Genomic DNA, 18956 nt, shown 5'->3' with positions numbered 1-18956 from the left:
ACCAATCAGAGCGCGCGTATACCGTCGGAGCGGCCGTGGTAGCGTATAAGCGCGGCCGCCTAGCGCGTAGCCACGCCTACCCCGACCGCTCCAACGGTATACGCGCGCTCTGATTGGTCAGTGTTTTCTGTTAATATCTCCTTAACGAAGCCTCCTACAACATTTTCGCTAAGGAAGAAGTTGTTTCAAATCACCTCCCGAAACACCTCTTTCAAGGTGTTACAACATTTTTGGGACACCCTGTGCACTTTGATAAAGAAAAAAGAAAGAAAAATACATGCTAGTAACAACCAACGTTACGCTCCTGAACAGTTACATAACGGACCAATAACTAAGCTTCCGTTTCAAATCACGCGGTTTTGTTTACAGAGCTTTCTTCTCGCCCGAACAAAATGTGTAACTTGAAATTTCCATAACACTACCCGTCGAAACTTAAATAATAATTGCTTCCACCGTACGTTATTCATTTTCAACCGAAATATTTTACATATAATATTTATGTAGATTCGTCGTAATGAAGAGCAGCTCGAGAACCTAGAAGGTTGTTAATTTAACATATAATAACAAAATGACGATTAAATATTTCTGCTTATATTAAAGTTATAAATGATTGAATATAAAGGCACAGAATTAATTTCCCTACCAAATAGATAATAATTTTGCCCATCTCTGCACGGGACACCCTGTAGACACAAGCAAACCTGTTTCCCAGAGTACTCCTACGCCTATCACTACCAATACTTGAATAACTATTGTGTTGGTAAGATAGAATCTGGCCGAGACAGTGTATGCATAGAGTACCCCACCATATGGCGCGAGTATTACCTACATATATGCAAAGGTGACGAGCCTACAGCGAGTCGACCAATAGGAAAACGAGACACGCAACGTGTCCGTCAACCCCGCAGCACAACGAATCCGCTTGTTTCATTTTTTTTTTTGCTTTACTTCCCCGAGCTACGGTAAATAAAGCTCGGTTAAATGCTATCACCGTTACGAATCTACGTTAACAACCTCATAAAATATTAGATTTCTTGCTAGAATGACCGTTACACGATTTAAACGATTGATCGTATAATCCGAGGTTCGTATCCTGAAGCGATTCAACTTATACGCTCGAGAACTAAGAAACCGACACATTATCCAATAACAAACGATCGAATTCGAACGTGAAAACACTACATTGAACTCCCGTATAACATGAGATCATGTAACACGATTTCATACAACGCGTATAACGTATCAACCGCGTCATGTACAAGTCTATTGTATTTCTAAAATTGTCGAATATTAATTAGTTACCTCACGAATGTATATTTAACTATCAGAAAACGTGTACACTCGACAATGTATCTCTTTAACTTGTGAGGTTGTTCCCAATAACGATAAGATTAGAACGTGTTTGCATACTATCGATGACGTTATTGTCAGCAATCGATTTATTCATATCGAACCACGAAGGAACAAATACAAACTGATTGAGATTCATCGAGACACGCGACTGTCACATCGATAAGTGTCATAGATCAAATTCGATATTTACCTGTTTACAATTCCCATAGAAAATAAATACCAGCTGTTCGATAATAAAGATTTCTGTCCTTGTTGCGTTTTACCTTTACACCACAGTTTTCCTACTCCTACTCCAGTACCCGTACTCCTTGGTTAATTCAGAAACTCGCATTGTTTACATACTTTCCACATTCAAACACAAATTTCATACTCGAATTCGACACACAATACCAAACATATTTCACACATATTTCACACCACAAATTGAAGAAGCAGTGAATATCAATTATATGATATAAAACAATTATATTGTAATAAGAATAAAATCGTTTCTAAATGTAATGTAAATAAAAGATTAAAACGGTATTTTGTTTCGGTGTTTCTCCAGTCATACAAGAAAGCACATATAGTTGTTCAAACAAGTGTCAAAGCAACCTGTGCCTTTCATGAAAGTTGATACTCTACTGTAACAAAATGGCGGTTAAATATTACCGATTAAACTAAACTTACAAATAATTAAATATGGAAGAAACTCGGAAGGTTAATAATTGAATGTAACAAAATAACGTGTAAATATTTTCATTTAAACCACAGGTAGAAACGATTGAATGTAAAGCGTCAGAATTAATTTACATACCTAATACTCGAACTAATCCCATCGTTAACTTATCTGTTTTATATTCATTGCTTAAAACACAGAGAAAAGCGCCGAGTGAAAAAGATTACACGAATTGTAGCGAAACACTTTCCATTCGTAACTCACGCAATAGAACAAAGTACAAAATTCGGAATACCGTTAACGGTTAGCACCCCATAAACGAGTAACGTGAAATGAGAACCGCTTTCGCATTTATTTATTTCGCGGCATTGTTCAATTTTCCCGCCTGGCGTTACCTACTTTTCAACGCGTTAACGTGAAAATTACGAACGTTCCGGAATTAACTACGTTGCGATAATGTATTTTCTGGCACGCGAATCAACTGAATCGTACGGAACAATCGGCGATAAGCGCGAAATGAAAATCGAACAAGCACCTCATAGGTGAGGTTAACTCTCGGCCGTACGATTGGCAGCACTGGTATTCATCTGAGAGCTTCCGCCAGTAGTCGGTACTCAACCGACTCGAGCACTTCACGTCACCGTGCAAGAAGTGCGGTAGTGAAGTTAACAAAAACTGGGGTTAGTTGCACGGTGTTAGCCGAAACGCGCATTCGATACAAGAGGTGCACGTATCCCCGTCAAAAACGAAAATTTAACAACGAGAACGTGACAACGTGCCAAGATGAGCGGTCTATTGAAGCTGTCGTCTTTACTGGCGAGAAATACTCGAACGACGACGTTGGTAAGCCGTTTTTTCGTTAAGTTACATAATTTTTATACCGACAATGATGCACCTTTGCGCGATATTCGGCGTCGATCGAATTACGTAAGTTTACCCAAACACTCTCGCGAAGATCTGCCTCGATTCCGCATGAAAAACTTTCCTCGTGGCGGGGCATTTTGTCGCTTATCCGGATCAATGACAAAAACCTAAATGAAACGGTTACGAAAATACGGATATCAAGGACCGACGGGTGACTCGGTTACGGTTTGCGTTCGAGGGAAGAATGTTTAGCAGACGATTCTGACGTCGAGTGTCTTTTATTATCGAACTTCCCTCATTTCGTACGCGCCACCCCAGCCACGGTAGCCGGGTTGCACACAGTCATACTTTTCCACTGCGAAATAATAACGGTGATTTCCGTTATCTTCGTTCGGCAAACAATCGTTACTTTTATTACTGGCTGAATATTAAACCTAGACGTAACATCGAAACCGTCCGCTGCATCGCATTCTGGCGATTTAGTCTCCTCGATACTTGATTTTCTGCCGCTATATACAGGGTGTCCCAAAAATGTTGTAACACCTTGAAATGGGTGATTCGGGAGGTGATTTGAAACAACTTTTTCCTTAGCAAAAATGTTGTCCGAGGCTTCGTTGAGGAGATATTAACGGAAAACGTCGACCAATCAGAGCGCGCGTATACTGGTGGAGCGGCCGTGGTAGCGAAGGCTACACGTTGAGCGGTCGCGTCAAGGTCCTTCGATGCACGTCGAGTCACTTGTTCGCGTACGAGAGCGGCTACCTAGCGCGTAGCCTTCGCTACCGCGACCGCTCCAACGGTATACGCGCGCTCTGATTGGTCAATGTTTTCCGTTAATATCTCCTTAACGAAGCCTCGGACAACATTTTCGCTAAGGAAAAACTTGTTTCAAATCACCTCCCGAATCACCCCTTTCAAGGTGTTACAACATTTTTGGGACACCTTGTATATAAAAAATATATTTATATCGGCATGTAATTATTCGAATTCATCGAATCGTCGTTTTGACCCTCTTCGAGATAATATGCTGATCGTTTGAGGAAACTTTCTGTTATTTAAGTTACTTGTTTTCCCGAAAAGTGCCATGCATTCTTGTGGCTGAAAAGTTAATCAATTAAACAAACGTACATTATTCTGCAGTTGGTAGTTATGAGCAACAAAATTCACGCATTATCTACATGTTATCTTGCATACCTACTAGATCCATAGAATTGTAAAATTTCTAAATTAAAAGGCGAATATTCTTAATTATCTTAGCGTGAACAAAACCAAACATATATTAATATAGCACACAACGCATATGACTTGTGATTTTGTTACTGTGTCAAGCATCGCTGATTAAGTGTTGTGAACGTGTAAAATTCATTAGAGACATGAAAGAATATATACGTAATATAAAATAACTTGCCTATTATACCGTGTTGTTCTCAGCGATTCGTTTAATTTTTTACAAAAATTTCAAAAGAAAATGAAAAAAGTGAAGGTTATACAGAGATGCGGTGTCACGGCCAAGTGAAAAATTTCTCCTAATTTGTCCTACTCTGTTGCAAACTTATTCAAGTAAAGATTCGTAATATTAAAAACTAAAAAATAACATGCATTACGTTGCTGTTATGGATCAACAAGTATATTTTGTATGATTTATAGTGTAAATGTAAACGAAATGAACGGAAGCTTATCCACTAAATAAACATAATTTTCATCATATTAAATATGTCATGTTTTAGCGATGAAAAATATTATTCTACATGCTGTAACATCTCTTTTATATAATGTATCTGTTACATGTTGCACTCGTGATAAACTTTCATGGTTCTGGCTAAATATCACGGAAAATGTAATTTAAAGAAAAATCAACCGTAGGCGGTGTGACGTTTATTGTTTTAAGATATTAATTATGTTGTTACGAAAGATGATCTTTACGTCGACGTGTATTATGATGTATGTACACTGTACAGCAGGCCAGAAGAGGTTAATTGTAATTGCGGATGAGCCACCGACACGGGATGCTGGTATTAGCGGGAAATTACACTCTTTAAATTACGTTTTCGTTTGTTATGAACCTACCATCCATACCCGATTTCAATTTTACGTACTTTATTTCACTCCCGGTCTGTTGGTTGCGTATGATCATGCAATAAAATTATTTTAGATAATCGTGATCCCGTTAATTTGTTTTCAGCATTTAGCGGTACCTTGAGAAACACGCTGTATATCAAATATGTCAATCGCCGTTACAAATTCGTTTTTTACTTACTAAACCGACCAAAAATGAAAGAAAAATGAAAACAAAAAGTTTTTTACTAATCACGTATTGTTACATTTAATCTCCATATGGCGAAGTATATTGTAGATATTAGGTCAGTGTTTCTCAAACTTCGTAATACAATTCAATTTTTATTTCTTAAATGAAACATAGAATTATTTATTTTAAATGTATTTATGTTTTTTAAGTTTCTATTCAACTCAAATAGTTTAAATATATCTGCATATGTTAAAAGGATTTCATGGACATTTTTGGAATTTATTTCAAACTATATAGTTATAAGTTCTTTTATTATCAATTATTATTGAAAAGATCATTATTACTTGCTTTCCAAATACTACCTTAGGTTATTTTTCACAGAAGGGCAATGAAAAAGAATGAATGTTACAAGTACACAATGTTATCGATGAAATTATAAAACTAAGTATATAAACCTAACTTTAATGAGACAATAATGCTACATCTCAAAGATAGTGGGAGATTCAGTTCAATTAACTTTATTTATAGTGTAATTGTAACGGACTGCTTACACTAGATAGTGGGAGATATTAGATGTATGATCGATATTTAGACTGATAAAATTGGCAAAGAAAATGCTTACTTGAGAAAATATTTAGTGTAAAACATCCAAATTCCAAGACCTTATCTGCAATACCTTAACTATATCACAGAACGGTTCTCAGAACAAAGTATAATTGAATACATATTTATTACATATTGAATATATTTGAATACATTTATATTCTAACAGTAATATTATATGATTACCTTGTACTTGCAATTGTGATGAGTGTAGATTCAAATTTCATTTTATTCAAGATTGCTTACCATAAAATAAATTACTGTATGGTGTCTGAATTCATCATCTATCATATGATTTAAAATCTGCCCATCTCTGCAGATACATGCAATATATGTACTCAGAAATTTTTAAAATATTTCTTTCCATTATTTCAGAATAAGTTGGGTTTGCCCATTACTACAGATCGTAAATTACATTATACACCAGATGGCAAAGCAGCAAAAATTTCTGATGCCGTCTCTAAACATTATCCACTAGTAGATCACACTTACGATGCTGTTGTGGTGGGTGCTGGAGGAGCAGGATTGCGTGCAGCCTATGGCTTGGTTGCGGAAGGATTCAAAACAGCAGTTGTTACCAAATTATTCCCAACAAGATCGCATACTGTTGCTGCTCAAGGAGGAATTAATGCAGCATTGGGTAACATGGAAAGTGATAACTGGCAATGGCACATGTACGATACTGTTAAGGGATCTGACTGGCTGGGTGATCAGGATGCTATTCATTATATGACTCGTGAAGCTCCAAAAGCAGTCATCGAATTAGAAAATTGTGGCATGCCCTTCAGTCGTACCACAGATGGTAATATTATTATAAAATACAGCTATTAGAGTGTCTAAAAAGGTATTGCATATTTTAGGCATTTTGCTCCTAGTTGTTAAGAAAAATAGATCATCATACTTGAAATTACTTTTTATTTACCTAATCACTGAATGAATTAAAATTTTGAAGTGCACAGTGATTTCTTCAGTACCCTAATATATAATGTATTGTACATATTTCACATAGGAAACCTAAATAGGAGAAGTCTTTTATTAATATTTTATGACATAAGTACATTTTAGTATTTTTGGCATATTATCATAGAAAATCAATTTTATATGATATAACAAAATATAATGTGTATTAATTGTATATATAGAAGAATTCTTCTAATATGAAGTGATTACAAGCACTAACAAATTCACATAACCAATTGTTTTTTTATCAACTTGTGTCTGACATATCCTCGCTTGTTGCTGTGTTTGAGGCTGAGGTAACCGAAGTAGCTGTATCACTCTCTGATTCAGTATCGTGTTTCTTTTTTCGACTCTGTTTTCGTTCCTATATTAAAGATATGCTTGTTATACGTGATTTATCGGCAAATTTAATTCTGTTTATGCACACTGAAATTTATAATTGTTCTGACAAAGTAAATGAAAAATCGACCTTGCTACTTTTTTTTGGATTTTTTCTATTTGTTGTCCGCTTCTCTGTGTTTTCATTCTTTTTGTGTTCTGTGTTTGCATTCTTTTTGTGTTCTGTGTTTGCATTAGGTTTATTTTCTTGTTCAAACTTCGGCTGATCTTGTCTACGGTTCCTAACGCTTTTAGCTGTATTTATGTATGGTTGTTTTTCTTCAGGAGACATTTGCTTCCATCTTTCACCAGCTAATTGAAATACTCTTGTGCTCCTCACATCGGTAAAGTTCTGTAAATGTCATGTTTTCTCTACTCATAGCAAAATGTGCATATATATTTTATTTGTGTGCCAACCTGTCTAAAATCCTGAACAAAATTTATGAAAGCATTGGAACTTATCCATTGCTTTGAAGTTTTAGAACTAGTTGGCGATCGAGAACGGGAATGAGAATGCATCCTTTGATTTTGCTGTGATTTGGACGTTGATTTCATTCTAGAAATTTACGTATAATTTATGAAGTCTATACATGTTTAGATTCCATTGAATAAAACTTTGTAATAAACGAATCATTAAATAAAGTAACAAGTATAAGTGTACTGCTTATTTAGACTCATAAGTTAATTTGATTTTCTTGTAATCTTTATTTTAAATGTTTATTAATTATTGTTCTGTACCTCTCATTTGTCTGATCTTTTTCATTTTGTACAACGTTAGATCCTTCAGAATCCTTCCCCTGCCTTATACTATCATCCATAGTTATATAGTCTACTAACTTTTTAATATTTACACTGGTATTTCTGCATTTTTGCTTACAAGTGATATCACTTCTGCCAAAATTTATCACGGTATCAAAAAAGTATATTGATGTAAATTTTTAACTAACATTTAAGAATAACAAATCATATCTTGTGGTTGCCATGCATCCAAACATTGTTATACTTCTATTAATTGTGTGAATGTTGCTTATATGTTTATAAAACTTCAATTTCGGAACAACATTTGTAGAATTTAAAAAATGGTTGAAAATTTCATTTTTTTAATAATTAATCGTAGAATTAAATATGTTTATATTTCTCGAGTTAGTTTTAATGCTTACGTAGAAGTAACTATTCTTTTTGTTACAGGTAAAATTTACCAACGTGCTTTTGGTGGACAGTCTCTAAAGTTTGGAAAAGGTGGCCAAGCTCACAGATGTTGCTGTGTAGCTGATAGAACAGGTCATTCTCTCCTTCACACCCTGTATGGTCAGTCATTGAGCTATGACTGCAATTACTTTGTCGAATACTTTGCTATGGATTTGCTCATGGAAGATGGAGAATGTAGAGGAGTGATTGCTCTTTGTCTAGAAGATGGCACGCTTCATCGTTTCCATGCTAAAAATACAGTGTTAGCAACTGGAGGCTATGGACGTGCCTATTTCTCCTGTACATCTGCTCATACATGTACCGGTGATGGTACTGCAATGGTATCAAGAGCCAATTTACACAATCAGGATTTGGAATTTGTACAATTTCATCCAACTGGTACGAAAATTATATGCAAGAACTAATTCAAATTGCATACTTGATCTACAACCTAATAATGACTCATTTACTTTTGATCAAGGATAGGCAAAATCTGGACTACACATTTCAGATAACGTCCCCTTGAAACCAATTACTAACATCAGATTACTTCTCCTTGAAACCACGCAAGATTTGTTCCAACCAAATTTGTTTATCGTCAAATGTAAATGAGTTACGCAGGTGTTAGATAGTTATGTAGGCTCATACAATATACGTATTTACGATATTCTTAATTTTAGGAATATACGGCGCTGGTTGTCTCATCACAGAAGGCAGCCGTGGCGAAGGAGGCTATCTCGTAAATAGCGAAGGTGAAAGGTTTATGGAACGTTATGCGCCAGTCGCGAAGGATCTAGCCTCTAGGGACGTAGTATCTAGGTCTATGACCATTGAAATCCGGGAAGGCAGGTAAGTTTAATGTAGCGGATACGGGGTGTCCCAAAATCATGCATCATGCAAAAACATGCAAATTTCTTATGACAAAAGCAAATTTAGCTATCTTCAGTAAAAGAATTTCTATAATAATAATAATGAAATTATAAAACGTTAAAAAGAAGGATAAAAAGACTTTTTAATAATATACATGAAAGTGGAATGGTAGAAGCAAGACGTGATATTAAATTTTAATTTGTAAAATGATAGAGACTATGCGGTCACGATGAACTTACATGTTTGCACGTGCACTATGTTAGCGTTTTATATAAACGTTATATAATTAATGCAGACTTATTTATATAACTTAAAATTATTTTCTTTTCCAGAGGTGTTGGCCCTGAAAAGGATCACATTTATTTGCAACTTCATCACCTACCGCCTGAGCAATTGGCAGCCAGATTGCCTGGTATTTCGGAAACTGCGATGATATTTGCTGGAGTTGACGTGACAAGAGAACCTATTCCTGTTATACCTACTGTTCATTACAACATGGGTACGTAATATTTTTCAAAATTACGAGAGAAAAATAAAATTAACTATTAAATATTAAAATACGTTCATAACAAGAAAATAAGTATTTTAATAATTTAATTAAAAATATTCTTTGAAAATCTATGAAATATTATATAAATCATAATAATGTATACGTGTAGGAGGTGTACCAACAAATTATAAGGGACAGGTTTTGACAAGACAGAATAACGAAGACAAAGTCGTACGTGGACTGTACGCTTGTGGAGAAGCAGCTTGTGCATCAGTTCATGGTGCTAATCGTCTCGGTGCTAATTCATTATTAGATTTAGTTGTGTTTGGACGTGCATGTGCTAAGACAATCGCGACAGAGAATAAACCAGGTGAAGCTATTGGGCCTCTTAAACCTGTAAGTATATTATATAGCATACTACAAGGAACATCATCCAATATACAATTTCTGATTATTGTTAAACTTGACGCACAGATAGTGTATTGAAAAGTATTAAACACATTAGAAATAGAGTACGGGAGTAGTCAACGCATACAGTAGTTTGTTGAGACTTATTGGCCCTTCTATATATAGCACGGGTACCTCGGGATGGTGAAACCCGTACTGTAGCTACAATCAGACATATGCAGCTACAGCCTGAGGGAGAAAAACAGATAGGGTACCGCGTCTTTTTTTTTCTCTTTTTAGCTGTGGTACGACTAGAGATCTGTCTCCCCTACTTTATCTATAATATCTCTAAGATAAACTGCTTTAAAGCTAATGGGAATAGTACAAAATTGTATTTCTTGGCGAGTACTTACAAGGTTTGAATATAAGTTTTACCAAGATAATGGTGGCGTCACCGTAGCCAATTGAATTACAGTAGGTTTCAGTACCGTTCATGATTTCTGACATGTACATGCATATCACAATCTTCAGCCTTAAACTGTTCGTCTAGTTTCTTAAAAATCAAAGATTCTGAATTAGACGATGTTTGTATACTAAATAGACATGTCAATTAATGTAATTTGCACATATGTTAGAACGCTGGAGAAGAAAGTGTGGCGAATTTAGACTGGGCTAGAAATGCGAACGGTAGTATTACGACAGCGGATTTAAGATTAAGTATGCAGAAAACCATGCAAACACATGCAGCCGTGTTTAGAATGGCTGAAACTTTACAAGAAGGTAAAATTTTGATTAGCAATAATGCTTGAAATAATTTTAAGAAAGTTTTCTTGGTATTAAAATATCTTTAAATTTTTGTAGGATGTAAAAAGATGTCTGCCCTTTACAAAAAATTAGGCGATGTCAAAGTAGCAGACAGGTCTTTGATATGGAACTCCGACCTCGTAGAAACTCTCGAATTACAAAATTTAATGATCAACGCGATGCAAACGATAGTAGGCGCTGAGAATAGAAAGGAAAGTCGCGGCGCTCACGCCCGCGAAGATTTCAGAGACAGAATTGATGAGTACGATTACAGTAAACCTTTAGAAAACCAGCAACCAAAGCCATTGGATCAACATTGGCGAAAGCATACGCTGACAACGATTAACCCCAGGACAGGAGAAGTAAGTAATACCGACTCGCTGCATCGGAGAATTGAGCATTTTTTAAATATATATAACATAACTTAAGTACGTTTACTTGGTTCAAACATTCGTTGAAATAGAACATAGAAAAATTGGGAGAAATACTTTTAGTTCGCCTCTTCTAATATACGATTCACTGAATTTATATTACTTTGAATTATGTTCCAGGTAAAAATCGAGTTCAGACCAGTGATAGACAATACGTTAAACGAAAAAGAATGCGCGACAGTACCACCTGCGATTCGTTCCTATTAGATTTTTTCGAAGTAAATATGTATAATTTAGCTTGTCCAGCCATCCATTTTTTTCTTGGTCACCCCACGATTTATTAAATTGGGTCCTTGTGCAACTTTCTATTTTTGCACAGGAAGAAACAACCGACGAGAAGTTACCGATCTATCGCTACGACGACAGCAACTTATTTATTACGCATGTGAATCACGTCGTGCACCAAAGTTTAATTCTTGTCAATATTTGCACGCGCTGCGCGCAAGATTAGTTGTCCTTGTAGGATAATGGTGCTGAGATTATCTTCATTATGTCAAAGAAGAGTTTGTTCGATCTCTGAGCGAACCGATGCTACCTTTATGTAAACTAATAGTAAAATATTAGCGTAATTCAGGCAGCACATGATTTCACGCACAGATCTTTTAAGGAGGAACGTTCTACCTACCTCTGTATTCCCATTTCTGTTCACAATTTTCAATGGAGTAATTTGTTCCTTACCACCATTGTAAATCTAAATGCTCAACACAGTTAAGAGTTATTTAACGAAAGAAAATTTTTATATCATCATTGCGAGCTAGTACTCCCTAAAAGGTTGTGTAGCAAGAGTACGCCACTTTTATTGCGGCTACATACTTAACGTTAACAGGCTACCATGGGAACAGTCTTAATTAAGAAGCAATAACTAGACTGAATGTATACGTTGTATTACAAATTTTTCAGTATTTAATATCTCTGTGAAATTTACTTTAATCTTTTTTTTCTCTGGTATTGTGAAATAAGAACAGCTGTTTGTGCTAGTTTGAAGTTTCAGTACTTACTTCAGGATTTAGTGTCGTCATTTTTGTACTTTCGCTGGTAACAAACCTGCTTCTACGTTGCCTGTTAAAATTGTGTATTATGAGTTTACCATATATCACCTAATATGTGCAAGTTAATAGTCTCGAAGCGAAAGTACATGCGCGGAATCGTGTACTTTGGAACAATACAAAATCGAGTGGACATGCTGCACAGCATGATAAAAATGTACATAAGATTGTCAATAAAAAGAGCATTCGTAAAGCCTTTTATTTATGAATTTTAATTCAATCGCAGAAATCTTTTTACGAAAAGTTCGTTCATTTGATAAAATCTGACGTTGAATGACTGTACACGACACGTAATCGTATGTTTGTGTAAATTAATTTATTAATATCTATTTTTTTTATAAATAACACATGGAATTTCTGACGAATATCGTTTATTAAACCCATAATTTTTATGTTCTGGTCATAAATAAGAATTTTACGGATTAAATAAAAATTGCTACCAAAGGTATTTTCTAAAGCATTAAATTAAAGCTCGTCGCCTGAGCTAATACTTCAGAAAATGTTTACAAGTTACAGTTTAATTTACATGAGCATGAATCTGATGAACATGTTCTCACATACGAAACATTATACGACCAAAAGAATACGTTTGTGTTCAAATGAATCGTGCACGAATGTATAATTGTTCATGAAAACAAATACACGCGTCTGGTTATTACGTTAAAAAAAGTAGTACAAATTCGAAAACTGATTGGCACCAACATAAATGCTTGCTTTTAAATTGATTTCACTTAGGTGTGTGTAGGCTACGTAACATGTTCTCACATAAAACTGAGAAGAATCGCATTAACCGGAAAAAAATTAAAAGAAAAAAAAATAGTAAAAAGCGCTTTACGCATTTTTAATTATTTTCTACGAATGAGTTCAAAATCGTGTGTGCTAGTGAAATTACTGCCGACACGATTTTTGAAAATCGTAATTGTTAACGCAGTCGTAGTATCGATAACTCGTAAAAAGAAGTTTTAATTTATATTTACTAGCTTCTACTTTGACTGATATTTCCCCCAGTTCCACTTCTTAGGCTAATTTCGTGTCTCTTGGCACTTAGCACCAACTTTTCCAAATGCAATCGTAGACATTTTGTACAGCTTGTCATTTACAACTGATATTGGATTACATTATATTTTTATCGTAAACTCGGTACGTTTTGCTTTATCAACGATAAACATTTTTCTGTTACAAATTTCACCTATTATCAGTCTAAGACTCGATTGCAATGAATATTATTCTTGAAAGATACATTCCTTCGGTCTTTAAAGTGAAAAGTTAGCTCTTAATTTTGATGGAATTGTTATGTTCACCATATCAATAATTGTATACGTTGCTCTATCTCAAATTTATGTTGCTCAAATTCATTTCCATCAATCATTTGCATCATTTGATCTAATAAAACAATAACAACCGTTCCGTGTTTCTTTTTTAACCGCGTAAAATATTACTTAAAACTCGAACGTTACTGAACATTTCGAGACCAAAGTTATGCAACCAAAAGAAGGTGTAAAATGTAATGTTCTTTTATTATAAGTTAAAAATTGAAGAATGGATCTATTACAGAGCCACTGAACATGGTGACATATATTTTTTAAGCTATTTTTCACGCACTGCATTTCATTGCGTGTGCAAGTACTCTTTCGTTACTTTTGTCAAAACACAACAGTAAACAGATGGTGACAAATACGTATACAGTTATATATACCAGAGATGGGAGAAATTCGTATGCATATGAAAATGTCGATTAACGAACAAAAGATCAACAACTATTAATATCCGTTAAATATTTTACAATGAAGAAAAATTTAAAGAACGACGAATAAACCTAAATAAATCTCTGTAGGTTGCTTTTATTCATTACTTTTTATTTGAAAAGAAAATGATTCCCATCTCTGCTGTATATTTACGAAATCTAGACTGTTCCGATTAAAAGTCTGTAAAAAATTTTGTTAACAATTTATTGGTACGCAATACCCAGTATCAACGAAACGTGACCAAATAAAATTTAATTTCTCTAAAAAGAATACGGTTCTACAAAATTTATCCAGCTATTCGAAACTCGAAATCACTATTTAATCAATTGTACTTCTCGCAGAGAATTACTTTAGAAATCAGATTGCGTGAGTATATATATATACATATACATATACATATACATATACAGAGATTTGTACGCTCCAAACCAAATATAATTCGAGATTTACAATGTACAAGGGGCATTCAACGCATCGCACCCAACATGCCGCAAATACAATCTACCAAGAAGCTATAACATCGCGAACAGCCCCAGTGATTCACGCGGTATATAACTCGTCCCTCTAATCGAGGGCAGCGATAATGATGAACACAGGGCAGTGCCGATGGTTTGGTTTCAGCTCTTGAGGAAAGATTCTGCCAATAATCGAGCGTGTTTTGCGGCGATGCACCGTCGAAAAGAGGAAGCTGTGGGAGATGATGAACGATTTCATTTGAGTTGGGTTGTCTGTTCATATTTCCGTTCTCTCCTGCTCAGGAACATAATGTATCATCTATGCAACCAGAATCCACATTCACACGTTTCCGACTCGCACGATGGTGGTGGGGTGATACTAGATGGATGGTGATGGATTAAGTCTTGTGCTGAGTGACGGTACACGACGTCTCTCTATGCATTCGTCGCCGAGCACCGTTCACGAGGTGGCTCGCAACTTTTCCAACGCTGGTACCAGCGACTCCTCGAGGGAGGGGCCACAGCTAAGCCCGCATTCACCGATCCATCTTGCTTTACCACTAGCGTGGGACTGAAACAAGAAAATGGAACGTTTCAATTTATGCGCACGAACCTTCTTCAGCTAGATTTTGAAAAAATAGTAAGAAGAAAGAAAGAGAAGGGCATTGAGATTGGGGCAGAGGGAAGGATAGAAGAAGAGGAGTTGAACTAACGGTAACCGTAATATAAGGCCCTAGATTTTAAGATTAGCAGTTAAGGAAAGGGGATATACAGGGTGTTCCAAAAACGTTGTAACACTTTGAAAGGGTTGGTTCAGGAGGTGATTTCAAACAACTTTTTCCCTAGCGAAAATGTTGTAGGAGGCTTCGTTAAGGAGATATTAAGCGAAAACCCCGACCAATCAGACCGCGGTAGGCGTGGCAACGCGCTAGGCGGCCGCGCTCATACGCCACCGCGGCCGCTCCAACAGTATACGCACGCTCTGATTGGTCAGTGTTTTCCGTTAATATCTCCTCAACGAAGCCTCCTACAACATTTTCGCTAAGGAAAAAGTTGTTTCAAATCACCTCCCGAACCACCTCTTTCAAGGTGTTACAACATTTTTTAGACACCCTGTATTGCAAGGGAAGGGGACTAATGTAAAAACCCATAATGGTATACATGGAAATAAAATATAATAATAAAATAAATAATAACTTCTTCAGGTAGAAATATTTTAGTTAGAGCCGTGATCATTTCAATAATTTACCGTTCCTATAATTATACACGTTATGAGATTGTTTTTTGCGTTGTTAAACGAGTTAAACGAATGTTCCCATAATGGACGAACACTTTTGTATCTTTATGTTACTGTAGACGGATTAATTTTTATGATCTATCTCGGATTTCATCGATTAATCAAAAAATATAAAAAACGTATTACCGAAAGCTGACATCAAGTACAGCTCTTATCGACTATTTCGCACAACCGACTTCGTTCGACCTTATCACGAGCAAGGCAGTTGTTAAGATGGCCTTCGCGGTAATACGGGGATATTGTAAATGTCACTCGTGAAATCGATAAGCGCAAACTGTCGTCCTTAGAGGTAACGGCTAAACGTGTAGCGTTTTCAAAATAACAACAGATTTTTGCCTTACCAACGAATAATGAATAATAAACGTCCACGTTTATATTCTAGACGAAAAACAAAAACGGTAAAACTATAAAAACGTACAGTTTTTATGAAAATATTTTCGAATGCTCAAAAAGTGCCAGGAATAATAAGAGTGTCATAAATGTTATTATAATTCCTACTTCTCAAGATAACGTTTGGAAACGTGTCCAAGGTTGACAGTGCTCACGATTATACGTTGTTTATTTCTGTTGCTTCAAGGTTTTTGCGAAATAAAAACATAAAAACGTAGAAACGTTTTTTCCCGAGTTTAGTAAATAAGTAAGAATTTTTTCAAGTAGGTAGATAGAGGATGTTTGAATAATACACAACCTTTCGGACTCGAGAGACGACAACACTCGTAAACATTTACTAATAATAATTTTGGAATTCAAATTCTAATATCGATCGAACGACGCGCGAATAAAGTTTCTTTTTACTTTTATCGGTTATTCAAAATTTGTATCTGGACGAGACTGTTGCTTATCTCTGCTTGGAGACAATGGATCGATCGAGACTCTGTTGGCAGTGTTTGCAAGGTTGCACAGATACTGGTTAAAGGAAAAAATAGATATTTACCATGGTAAGGTCGCGTTTCCACACGGTGTGGCAACGTCCGTCGCAAAGTGGGCACGGCCGTTGAAGGGAATAGCCACCGCACTCGCTGCAGTCGAGGGATACGTGTTCTTCGCTCCACGAAACCCCACATCTGTAAATGAAAAATTAGTCTTCGGTCAGAAAAACTCGATAACCTTCTAACGAGTACAAATAACGTCGCAAGTTGGATCAATGACTTTCCAGAATTAAAATATAACAAAAAGATCAGAAATTATATTTGTAACCTCGTATTCCGTTTACCAGCAAATATTATTATTATTATTATTATTAGACTACAGATCTTTATGCAAAATAAAATCTTTGCAAACGTACCTTTGAAAATTTACCCTAAATAGGACTTTATTTTACTTTACGAAAGTTATATAATACTTTTAAAACGTCATAAAACTTTACTTTCAATAATACTGTATTTTATAATGTTCTAACACTGTGTCTCATTTTCTAATTTCTTGCGCATTCACATTTTCTATAAATACATAAAAATCTGCAGTCCAATTATTATCACTATCATTATTCTAACAAGAGACAACAATTCTACAATGATAAACGACGATAAAAGATTTTTTTAAGATTTCCCAAGGGGCAGTGGAATTATTTTTTAATTTACACGTGCGTACAATGATCGTATACTGTAAATGTAGGCTTGCGCTTTTTTTTCATTCTCATTGCGGTCTTTGAATACCTTATCTCTATAATTATAAAGGCAGAATGTGGAAGTAATTATAAAACCGATAGGTCACGGAAATGTTTTAAGTTCAACTACAGCTAGCGCTGCTTCATTCGAGCTTGTGGAAACTATATATGTATGTAGATTCTTTTAAAGCCACAATATTGAAGGTACACTTGATTAAACGATTATTATACGAGTATTATGATAATTTCATCATTTGACGACTATTACATCCTTGCAGTATACGTTTCAATATGAATTTTAAATTTAGATTTTTTGCTATTAAAAAGAAATAGTACTTAATTTACTCTTCAATGTACATAATAATTCAAAAAATATATATAAATGATACAATTTACAATTTTTATCCTACAAGTGTCATTTTCATTGTTATTTAATATTAACAACTTTATGCTTTGATTACGCATGGTAAATTACGAACGGGGGCTAAAAATATTCCTTCATTGTTAAATCGAATGTTCGTTGCTGCACGCATCCATCAACGCCAACCACGATAATCGATTAGCAACTCGCTTAAAGTTATTATAAGCTTGACAACAATAAAAACTAATCCCTTAATGTCAACCATTATTGAAGCTTTTAATTTAGTAGTTTTAACACGAGCAAAAGAACAAACATTTTTTTTATCCCTTTACGCTCAAAGAACTTCTTTAAACATATAAGACTAATAATACTTTAAGGTAATCTCGTGATAAGAATTCCGAACATTCTTTTTACTGACAAACACTCATTAATTAATTTATTTTTATTTCACCATAAATAAAACTTGAACTGGATTACGTTGCATATTATTTATATTGCTAGCAGCAATGTAATCAAATTTTTATTCAGCGAGGAAAAAATGAAATAGTTGTTTTTTAATATATTCAATTTACCGTGAAAACGCGAGGCACAGCTAGTCCTCCATATATTTTTGTACACGCTATACTATATAAAAGCTGTCCGTATAAATCAATGAAGAACAAACGATTCTACTTAAACTAAAAAAAAAAAAAAAACAACAATTACACTTTGGCGGTGCGTTGTTGTAATTATATGTATAAAAATAGAAAGATAATAGAAAGAATAGAAAGATAAACATTCTTATGCAATACAAATTTGTACATAAACCCATTGTTCTATTTTCACCGAGTGATACGATGGGAAATTAGAAAGTGAGGTAATAGAAAGATAAACATTCTTATGCAACAAGGGTTTTCATATAAACCCATTGTTCTATTTTCACCGAATGAGGTGATACGACTCGTTCCTCTAGCGCGACGCACTCTCTATACGCTACGCGACAGAAATCGTACAAGATTGTAGGAGGATTAGAGGTCGATAGCCTAAGCGCAAAGACTGTAATTATTGGCCTATATCAAAATTATGTAAGGTAGGGCCAGCCGGGTTAATCGTTTCTGATAGCGTCTGTTGAATCAGTTGTAACTTTTATCAAGCTTTTACGAAACAAACTAGCGACCGTGTTTCTTCGCGTAACAGATAAGCGCAACTTGTTAAAATTTATACACAGGCCCCCAA

The 18956-nt window shown here is 35.2% G+C and overlaps 3 protein-coding genes and 1 long non-coding RNA gene across 6 annotated transcripts in view; 1 reads left to right on the top strand and 3 right to left on the bottom strand.

Moving 5' to 3' along the window:
- Positions 1-668: 668 nt before the first annotated feature.
- Positions 669-2454, bottom strand: LOC128890783 (uncharacterized). Of its 2 annotated transcripts, none has more exons than XR_008460677.1 (3): positions 2146-2454; positions 1544-1694; positions 669-1274 (listed from the first exon to the last, which is right to left on the bottom strand). It is a non-coding gene; the product is annotated as an uncharacterized LOC128890783 (long non-coding RNA). The 2 variants fall into 2 exon arrangements; XR_008460678.1 differs by having other exon boundaries at positions 1544-1660; positions 2150-2454.
- A 189-nt stretch (positions 2455-2643) lies between these two features.
- LOC128890775 (succinate dehydrogenase [ubiquinone] flavoprotein subunit, mitochondrial) lies at positions 2644-12478 on the top strand. Its single transcript, XM_054149613.1, has 9 exons — positions 2644-2854; positions 6099-6525; positions 8250-8648; positions 8930-9098; positions 9452-9618; positions 9779-10005; positions 10632-10776; positions 10858-11162; positions 11352-12478. Exons 1-9 carry the CDS (start codon positions 2795-2797, stop codon positions 11436-11438), a joined length of 1986 nt encoding a protein of 661 aa, XP_054005588.1. The 5' UTR covers positions 2644-2794; the 3' UTR covers positions 11439-12478.
- Positions 6534-8240, bottom strand: LOC128890782 (uncharacterized). Its single transcript, XM_054149626.1, has 4 exons — positions 7800-8240; positions 7479-7617; positions 7153-7413; positions 6534-7047 (listed from the first exon to the last, which is right to left on the bottom strand). The coding sequence occupies exons 1-4, from the start codon at positions 7877-7879 to the stop codon at positions 6931-6933; spliced, it is 597 nt and encodes a 198-aa protein (XP_054005601.1). The 5' UTR covers positions 7880-8240; the 3' UTR covers positions 6534-6930.
- Positions 12479-12631: 153 nt separating the features above from the next.
- The window catches only part of LOC128890781 (protein pinocchio), a 76516-nt gene continuing 70191 nt past the window's right edge, over positions 12632-18956 (bottom strand). For both annotated transcript variants that reach the window (XM_054149624.1, XM_054149625.1), the window contains 2 exons: positions 16709-16838; positions 12632-15048 (listed from right to left, as the gene is read on the bottom strand). In XM_054149624.1, the coding sequence (XP_054005599.1) occupies positions 14938-15048; positions 16709-16838 (241 nt within the window). In that variant the 3' untranslated portion in view covers positions 12632-14937. The remainder of the gene's footprint in view (positions 15049-16708; positions 16839-18956) is intronic.

This window comes from Hylaeus anthracinus, unplaced genomic scaffold, assembly GCF_026225885.1.
Source record: "Hylaeus anthracinus isolate JK02 unplaced genomic scaffold, UHH_iyHylAnth1.0_haploid 12001, whole genome shotgun sequence".
Taxonomy (NCBI): Eukaryota; Metazoa; Arthropoda; class Insecta; order Hymenoptera; family Colletidae; genus Hylaeus; species Hylaeus anthracinus.
This window is presented reverse-complemented; position numbering and strand designations above follow the sequence as displayed.